The following is a 10,173-nucleotide window of genomic DNA, read 5'->3' on the forward strand; positions in this document are numbered from 1 at the left end:
GACAGGAACTTGTCTTCATCAAACCGTTCCTGTGTGGTAGCTCCTGCAGAGTTTTGTGACCTAAAACCTGGTTACTGTAGAATGCTTTATACCAAACAGATGCAAAGCATGCACTGGTAGTTAGCAGGTGCAGAATGAATGCAGCGCATGGGCTCAGTAACGCAGACACATCCCAGCCATGGAATGGACATTTAGATACAGCTGCAGATGGGTGCATGGGACTCCTCTCACTGGCCTTCATCAGGGTAAGCAATGGAACAAGCATAGCAGAGAACAGTGAGCACATTCTACCTTCCTAGGCACGGGTGCAATTCCCACCAGCTTAGCTTCCTTAGCAGCAGGCATTCCCGGAGACATAATCTCAGACTACAGAGTCAGAGGACAAGAAAGGTGACAAACACACACACACATATATACTAGAAATCCGGGTGACGGCAGATAAGTGGCTGAAACTTCCAGAGTTGCCAAGTTAGTGCAAATTACTTAAATACAGCGTTTTACTTCCACCTCCACCTGCGTTAGTTCAATTCATAATTCATCATTGAAAATTGGTAAATTCATAAACAGGGGGGGATAAAGGGAGAATCATTGTGGTATGGGACACTAAACCTAAAATGCAAATTAATGTTAAAGACATGTTTTAACATTCAAAAAGGTATATGTAAATGTTTATAGACACTGGCCTGGACCACAATATCTTTTTAAATATTGTTTTTGACATAAGTATAGTTAGAGGGCAAATAAAGCTACACCCATGACCAAATGCCCGCATAGAAGGCCAATAGAGCCACACTCATGACCAAATGACCCCATAGGTGGCCAATAGAGCCACACCCATGACCAAATGACCGCCTAGGTGGCCAATAGAGCCACACCCATGACCAAATGACCGCCTAGGTGGCCAATAGAGCCACACCCATGACCAAATGACCGCCTAGGTGGCCAATAGAGCCACACCCATGACCAAATAACCCCCTAGGTGGCCAATAGAGCCACACCCATGACCAAATAACCCCCTAGGTGGCCAATAGAGCCACACCCATAACCAAATGACCCCATAGGTGGCCAATAGAGCCACACCCATGACCAAATGACCCCATAGGTGGCCAATAGAGCCACACCCATGACCAAATGACCCCATAGGTGGCCAATAGAGCCACACCCATGACCAAATGACCCCATAGGTGGCCAATAGAGCCACACCCATGAAATTCCTAACTGCACAATTGTGGTTCTGGGTGGGATATGACAGAATACATGTTACAATGTGGTTATCAGCTGAATTATACCTGATTGGCTGATATGTCGCCAAAAATGTCTGACCAGTCCAATCTGAAAATAAAAAAACTGGACCAGCAAATCTCTAACAGGTCCTATATGTAATATATTTAGTTCTAAGGAGTTCCTAAAGATTTGCATACATCTTAGTGAATGTTACTAGTAAACCTCATGTACGCTATAACCAGCATCCCCCGGTGTTACCCGAGCACTACTGAAACGGACTGGACAGATTGGTGACCCGCCCCTCCCCCGGCAGAGGAAGCAGCGGCTTAGCACAACCGGCGTCCTGGTTTCAGGTGAATGGGGGGGGGGGGTTCCCCTGGAAACAAAGTTGAAAGTGAAAGTTAATGCTACTGAAACAAAGACTTAAGACAGGTAGACAGAGATCGACATTTAACATAAAAGCAGGTTAAGGGTGGATATTTACAGAAGCCCAAAGATCAAAAGACTTGCACTAAGAAGTAGGACCGGCATAGATACAGAAGTGAAAGTCTCCAGCAGCCCAGAGCATAAGAGGACAGGAGGTGGGAGGGTCCAAAATTATCCGCTCAGTTCAATGTAATAAAAGTGTTTCACTCTATAAAATTTGTTAGCCTTTAGAACACACAAAAGAAAGGATCACTTCTGGATTTATAAGTCCAGGTGACCCCACCAGGTTTTGGTCATATATACATCAAATTCATTTTCTGCCTTATTTTAATCAATTGTAGGCATGTTGTAATTATATTATAAGTGAGCAGACATAGTCTGCCTCTGATAAAAAATGGTATTTCTGTACTTTTTGTTTCATCCTTTTCTCCTTCACTGTAAAACACAGAGCCAGTAGGGATGGCGAGTACAGACCCTGCTGGAGGTTGGTAAAGCCTGTGTTTCTCAGAGAAAAGAATTCAATGGAAAGTCCAAAAATCCTGTTTTGCCATCTGTTACATTGGGGAACGTCCCAAAGCAGGCGATCCTGAATCTTCAGCATCTGGATATGAGCTGGTGAAGCAGTTCTGGAAGAGACCAGTCGCCAGATCAACCAGATTGAAACTTAGTTGGCGATTTAGTTCTCTACTTCCAGGATTCTAATGTCCGTTATTCATTGGGATACGGGCTGGCGCTCAGGTCAAGATCACGGAGTCCTCATGTGCCATAGCTTTCCTTCGCCTCTTGCATTCCTGTTGATTGTATAATGCTACTGCAGTGGTATATATTACTGTACTCATACCCTGGCCCTCCAGGAATGGATTTCAAAAGGAGAGTGTTGAATACGATTCTTAGTGAACATTTAAAGGAAGATGTAGTTTACAAAGACTTTTTCCCTGCTCAATGGATGCCACAACTAAGCACTGCAATTCAATCTAGAAACAGAGGTCCCTCAGAAATGACTCAACTGGGCTTCAGGTTCAAAATCGGATGGACTAATCTGTTCTTTTTGGCAACCACAAAGAGGCTCTACTTATTTGCTCAGTTGGTGGTACTGGAACCACCAGCTCCTGAGAGATGACTGACCCCAGGCACTTGAGATAAGAGTGAGGGCTTAAAGAGAAATTGGTTAGAGACAAATTTTACGCTCTACTCTTCCCCCAACCGACAATAGGGCTGCAGACTGAGAGGCCGGTTTGAGTATTCCAAAAACATAAACCACAAAACATAGGGGAAAAAAAAACTGTATTTCTTGAAACAAAAATGGATGTGACTTATGTGTCAATCCAGTCCTTTCATGTTTAGTCTTTTAGCAGTGCGTTCAGTACTCCCACAGAAAACACCCCACTCCATCTTGATTACCGGCAGTGGCTGTAAAGCATACACACCAAGATTCTGTTGGCTAGATTGGCCGTTTGACCCAACACTGTAGCATGCATAGCCTAATCCTAGGCAAAATTTATTATCAGAATTGTGGTGTCCCCAACAGGAAATCCCAGCGCTCCTACCACTCCGGTGATAAGAGTATGATTATACAACACAATGTGGTTATTCTCACCGCTTAGTTAGGATGTTTCAAGTGGTCGATGGCTTATGAGAATTTGCCAACTAAGCAATATTCATGACTAATCTTCTGGATTTTCCTACATGCAGGTTGTATGTTGTTCGCTCCTCTGTGTTATTTATTAAGAATAATGAGTTCTGCTAAAATTGTGCTTAGTTATTTAGTGATGCCTCTATTTCAGGCTCACAGTTTGGTGGATAGATGAATACAGCAGGTCACTTTTTTGGTTATGCTCTTGACCATGAAACTTCAAACAAATATTGTATAGGGGTAGATAACATTTACCTGAAGAGGTTAATTACTTTAGCAAAATATGTCATCATATGCTGCATTGTGTCAATGTGAACTCACATTAACGTAGCTCACGAGAGTGGAAGCTCTAGATGACATGAAATATAATCATTACTCTTGCTGTATAAGATTTTGTATGGTTTATCCAATTCTTGGGTTAATTGGTTAGTAATCACCATCAGACTAGCGTTGGTCAGTATACTCACCTTAGAAAGGGCAGCGACTCTCTGTGCCAGCTCCGCTTCCACCTCGGGCAGGGTTTCTGCTTTTCGGATCGTCTGCTGAAGCTTCTGCTCCGCTAACTCCAGACGTTCCTGGATCTGACGGTTCTTCTCTTCACTCTGCGGTTAAGACCATAGATCAGTATTGGTTCATTTCAGCAGTAAAACGTTCAGTCTACGCTGTATGTGTACATTTTCGTGGTTTGTGCCTAAATTTCTATTTTAAAAAACCCTTTGGTTCAGGGTCACGTGAGGCAGACAACCAGGTGGCAACAGAAAAAGGTACCCAACATGTACACCCAATATTGTATCAGTTTTAAAAACAAGCTGAATAATATAAATTTTACCGTATACCTAGATGACCATTAATGTATATTAAACCTGTCAGTTATTCACAACAGAGGCCGCCATGTTGAGGCATGAGGCACTTTGGTGTCATTAGTTCCAAGCGAATTGATTGGTTGAATCGCCCTTCAGCCCACAAAACAGCTGCCACCACTCTGTGTAGGTGGCCAGTAGATTTACATACTGGGTGACCAGAGTCCTCAATCTTCTCCATTGCCACCACCCAGAAGTTCTACCCATTTATCTGAGTGCAGATGACCCATGAAGCAGATCTAGTGCCTTCTAGCATGAAAAGCAAAGGCCACATAACACTAATCCTGGGGCTGTGGCTCTGAGTGCGGAGCCTGAATATTACCTGTCTAAGTGCTGATTCCTTATTAGCGATTTCATTTTCAAGTTTATCGTTGAGGTCGTGCACGGATGTAGCTTCGCGCTGTGCAGCGAGGTAGCGTTTTTCAAGAGTTGTAATCCTCTCCTCCATGTCTTCTTTCTGGGCCATGGCCTATGCGAGGAATAGGAATGGGACAGAGGTCAATGGAAGATAATGTATAATACTCTCCCATGCAGTACTTTTACTCTCCTATCAGCTCTCTTTCATTCTGCCAAAACAATTTTCAAAACTTCTTCTGCTCCCCCTACAAAATCAAACGGATCTCTTATTCCCCAGCCCACGCGGAACCCTCCGCATTCCCCAGCCCACCCCACGCGGAACCCTCCGCATTCCTCGGCCCACCACACACAGAACCATTTGTCCTCTTAAGTGCCAACTCCAACATCACCTATTCCTCACCCACACAGAAACGCCTGCTCTCCTTGGCTCCACCCCCCTCCACACATCTGCTTGCCATCACATGCTCCACCGACCGCAATACAGATCCACTTACCCTCTTATACCCCAATCCTCTCCAACAGCAACGCTTGCCCTCTTCTGCCCCACCTCACCTACCTGTACAGAAGTGGTTTCCCTCTTCTGCCACACTCCACAGAACCGCTTCCCCTATTCTGCTCCAACCCGCTCCACACAGAACAGCTTACCCTCACCTGCTCTACCCCCCTCAACACAGATCTACTTACCCTCTTATACCCCACTCCTTTCCGACAGCACTGCTTGCCTCCCCACCCCAGCGCACAGATCTGCATGCCCTCTTCTCCTCTATTATACCTGCTCTTGCTCTTCCACAAAATCAAAATGCCCTGTCTGGATTCCTTCTCCTCCTAATTTCTTCTACTACCACTCCCTCTACATCCCCCACAAACGTCTGCAGTATCGCTTCTCTTCTACTACACATCGCTTTCCTCCTCTGTGTTTACTCAGCCACAACATTCTTCTCCTTGTATTACCTATAAAGCCTTATCTTTAGCAAACCATTCTGTCCAGTAATTTGTAGCCTTCATAGGTTTTACGTCATGTGATCATCATAGATTCCTCTCGATTCTACTAACCAAACACCTTAGAATCCTGCACCTGTTCCATTTTAGGCCTAGTAATAAAACCACTTCCCACCGCCTGTCATCAGTCTCTTCTCACCTCTCGTACATCACGTTGCAGCTTTGTGTTCATCTCCTCAGATTTAATGAGATCTTTCCTGGCCGTGTCCAGATCTTCCTCCAGCTCAGTAACCCGGTTAGACAGGAGGGCCAGGCGTTCCTTCATCTGACTTTGCTCCTTGGATTGTTTCTCGATGACATCCTGGAGCTCAATCACTTTAGACAGGTCCTCATTTAAAGAGCCGTCAGATAATCTCTGCCATAAGAAAACCACAATTAATACTGCGTATGCCCCAGGGAATCCAACTGATTAGATTAGGAGTATATGAAAATTAAATCACATTGTCACAAGATAGAGGACAGCTTGTGACGTGGTCAATATATCACTGCAATGACTACAGCTGCAGAAACAAAAAAAAACAAATATATATTATATATATATATATATATATATATATATATATATATATATATATATATATATATCATAATATAAGCTAGAGATGGGCAACAGGTGGCTCTAGGGCCGTATTTGTGGTCCTTGGATCCTCCTTCTTTCTTTGATTAAATGTATTAACTTATTGCTGCGATTAAGGGTGATGTGTGGCCCTTTCGCAGGTTAGAGGGCCACCCATGTGGCCCCTGAAGAGCATCAGGTTGCCTATCAGCGATGTAAGCAACAGTCTGTAAATGTAAAAAGTAAAATAAAAGATCTATAAAGAACATAAATCTGTAAGTGGAGGACTGTTCAGTAAAGCGGGACCAATTCATTTTGCAAGCATCTTTTTTTGCCTGTATATTTTCTAAATGTATTAAATCTGTCAAAGACATATTAAACACAAACATTAAAAAAACAAAAAACAAACATGTAATATCTAATGCATTTTATAGCTGGATAGTTTCTTTTACAGTCACTATGACAGATATTTTCTGGGCAGGTATAAATGAGTGACAATAATCTATGTAATGGCAGGATAGACGATCACTATACACCTAAGGTTTTTTGTGACCTCAAATCTTTAAAAGAGCATAAAGAACCCTTTTACACTGCTCCTGATTAGATCAGACCGATGATGATTAACAATGACAATTAATTACAGGACCGCCTCCACAGCTAGTTTGCATTATGCTTAAGGCATATCTCAGCATCACCACTGTAACTGTCTTATAAGCAGCCTGTCTCACTTCAGTCCATCACAAATGTCTGTGGCAGATTAAATCACTTCACCAACCCCACAACCTTAGATGCCCCCTCTGCCAGTCCTCGCACTTGCTTCCGCTAAAGGATATAATTCAAAGCATTATTCCTAACCTTTAAATCTAAACACACAATTCATGCCATCTGAAGGCATTCTGCCAATCACATGCTTTGCTCGTCCCAAGAGCTGCTACTCTTGTTAACTCCTCACACACCTCTTCTCAGTAGGCTCTTCCTTGTTAAATTAGTCGGTGCTGCAATTTCTCAAACTGTAAGCAGTCACTGAAAACTCAGCCCCCCCCACACACAGATTGCCCCAATTATTGTGCCATCGCCCTCACATTTCTCTCTTCATTTGCCACAGCTTCAACCTGCTTTTAGCTTGTGGACTCTAACGGGCATGGTCCTCGTCACCATTTTGTATCAGGGCCTTTACAAAATTGTACAGGGCTATGTAATTTGTTGGCGTTTTATAAACACTTATTAATATGGCAAATAAGCAGATAATACAAGGCAGAGAGAGAGAAGCACACTGTGTACTGTATATGTCAGCTTTAAAGGACTATATATATCACAATTAAACATTATTCAGCCTTTACCGTTACTGCAAGACTGTTCAATCCTACATAACAGGGAGACTTTGATATGTATTGGAGCCGTTTTTTCCAGATAAGTTAGATATATAAATATCCATCTCTATCTATATTAAATATCAATAATTCAGGTCTCAGACACGGCAGTGCAGCGGCTTTAACCATCAAGAAGAACCTTATGAAAAAACTGAAATGATGTCTTCTAAGTATTCAGCTGTGAAGAGCAGGAGCTACAGGGTTAATATATAAACGTATGCATCATCATCTAGGCCCGCTCTGCAGGATGACTTAAATAGCCCAAGTCTCACCTTCCCATTAGTGTTGGGTGCATTTTCCTGCGCGTGACTTGAATCCACTGAATCATTATAGATCTTCTTCTGATTGTTCTGTTCTCGAGAAATCATCAGCTGAGAAGGTGACACAGGAGTAAATTAGTGCAATTATGTAAATTCTTTAGTCTATAACGAGAGGGTGCAGGTAGAGACGAGCGAAAACCGCTGGACTAATTTAACGCAAATATAGTTTCATAACGGAACGGACCGTTTTCACTGAGCTGAGATGACGATGGTCAATTTACTCTACTGTTTGGGGGGTTGGGGTACGATGCATAAAGCCACCTGGGAAACGTGTGATATTTAGTTACCAAATAAGGAATGAACACTTATGAAAACATTTCCTTCCTTAGCGCAAGGCTATCTGCTCAGTGACTGAAGGATGAACCCAAGTCCAACTCACCTCCTTGTGCGTCACCGACAGTTCTTCTTCCAATAGGCTACATCTCTCTAAGGCCACCCGTAAGCGCTCTCTCACCTGAAAACAACATAGTGGTTCCGAAATTCTGATGTCATCATTAGAGAACAGTGACAATACAGACAATAACCACTCCCTCTCCATCTATTGTATGATGTACTGTAACAGAGGCACAACCTAATGAGAACGCAGAACCAGTGAACTCTCCGAGACAGGACCCACTGATCCCAATTTACAAATCATTAACAAAAACGGACCCTTAATGTCGTATTCAAATACTGCTATACAATGTGTCTAACGTGTGCGTGTGTGTGTGCGTGTGTGTGTGTGTGTGTGTGTGTAAAAACCAGCAATAACTGAAAATTTTTACAAAAGTGGTAATCAGATAAAACTGGTATCCGCTATTTAGTATCCACGATGGGCCCGATTCACCAATGCACACATACTGAACACAACCTGGGTTTGTTTTAAAACACACAGAATTCGGGCACATGCGCATCTCAATTAAACAAGGAGCAGAAGATACGTGCGCTGATGAATTCAGGGTATATACCTGCTATGCTCTATTACACAAGACACTGCAGGACACCTCCAATACCTATGTGGCATATAAATTTGCATAGAAAAAAAATAAATCTATATTTCATTGTCACCTGTTAATATAGACAGTGAAAATATAGTTAAACAGAAAAAAAAACCAAAAAACGTTTTTTTTGTTTTGTTTTTTTCTACATTTTTGGCCCATGAAATAAATTTATTAGGATGTTCTTAATATCTACTAAACAAAAAATAATTTTTTCCAGTTCCTCCTGATTACAAACACACGTTATAGCATGCATACGTGACTATCGTCACTAGTAATCAGACTAGCCCTGTAGCTGGAGCAAGAGATACGGCAGAAAAACAAGTAACTAAGAGCTTGAGTCAGATGGGGCTGCGAGCGCTCGAGCTTGGCGCGTCCTTACTGTACCTTGCCTACATTCTTACACTCCTCCCCAACCCCATTCTCTCCCTGAAACCGTAGGCTGTAGTAAGTATACTTTGTGTATGTAGATGAATTGAACGAACATTACTGTGTATGGTCCAGTTCTGGGCATGTGCCGATCAAATTTGTGGCATTAAACGCACAAAAACGGCATTTACTGTCCTTGATGAATCAGGCCCGATGTGTGCAGAAGTTACTATTATAAAACTCTATTACTGAAATGACAGTATACACTCTGCTAAGTGTTCCGAGTTCAGATTAATAACATCTAATATAACAGAAAATGACAAAGGAGCAATAAATGAACAGAAATTCACAAATTAATATTAAACATGCCAGGAATAGATATAGGAATTTATATATTTGGATCGCTATTAAGACCATTTGTGAATTTGTGTCTTAATGCCTAGATTGCAGACAATAATGGGATCTCATATACTGTCAAGAACAAAATTAGGAGACCTTTTTATTAAAAATGCAAAGAAAAGACCCATAATCCTTTGTTTGGAGGCAGCGAACGGCTGCTGAGGTGTCCAGATCGCACAACAAATACTCAAAGCACAGACAAGAGAAGGATTACTACATTACACCAACGCAGGCTATAGATAATGCTTTACTGCCATTTCTTCCATAACTACACTAAATAATGTCATTACATCTGCCGGGTCAGGAATCCAAAGAACAGGTCTCCATTAGAGAACCGAAATGTGTTACTCTTAGAAACTAGTTTTTCAGCTCCATTAAGGTATTAACCAGCATCAGTGACACACGTACGACTTGTCTGGATCAGTCACACACATTACCTTTTCATCTAATGCTTTGTGATGTTCAAACAGAGACTTCAGTGCTTTTAAAACTTCAACTTCACTGGATACTCCGGCTGGAGACTGAGCTTGTCTCTTCACCACGGTCATTCGGAGAGAGCGCTCGTGCCGGGAAACAAGACACTCCAGGTGTTCTAGAAGTAGCTGGAAAGATAGTCATACCGTGAGGAATAAGGAGAAGCCACATCCTAGTGTTAATGTCTAATTAGGGCAGCACCTGACCCA

At 42.4% G+C, this 10,173-nt stretch overlaps 1 protein-coding gene across 9 annotated transcripts in view; it reads right to left on the minus strand.

The window, feature by feature from the left end:
* Positions 1 to 10,173, minus strand: part of PPFIA1 (PPFI scaffold protein A1) — a 58,648-nt gene that overhangs the window by 24,492 nt on the left and 23,983 nt on the right. For 8 of the 9 annotated variants that reach the window (XM_075188275.1, XM_075188273.1, XM_075188277.1 and 5 more), the window contains exons 4-9: positions 9,928 to 10,092; positions 8,125 to 8,199; positions 7,698 to 7,796; positions 5,639 to 5,854; positions 4,466 to 4,612; positions 3,751 to 3,885 (exon numbers count right to left, since the gene is read on the minus strand). In XM_075188275.1, the coding sequence (XP_075044376.1) occupies positions 3,751 to 3,885; positions 4,466 to 4,612; positions 5,639 to 5,854; positions 7,698 to 7,796; positions 8,125 to 8,199; positions 9,928 to 10,092 (837 nt within the window). Of the gene's footprint in view, positions 1 to 291; positions 367 to 3,750; positions 3,886 to 4,465; positions 4,613 to 5,638; positions 5,855 to 7,697; positions 7,797 to 8,124; positions 8,200 to 9,927; positions 10,093 to 10,173 lie in introns of all 9 variants that reach the window. The other variant, XM_075188276.1, reaches the window with a different exon arrangement.

This window comes from Mixophyes fleayi, chromosome 10 (assembly GCF_038048845.1).
Source record: "Mixophyes fleayi isolate aMixFle1 chromosome 10, aMixFle1.hap1, whole genome shotgun sequence".
Classification (NCBI taxonomy): Eukaryota; Metazoa; Chordata; class Amphibia; order Anura; family Limnodynastidae; genus Mixophyes; species Mixophyes fleayi.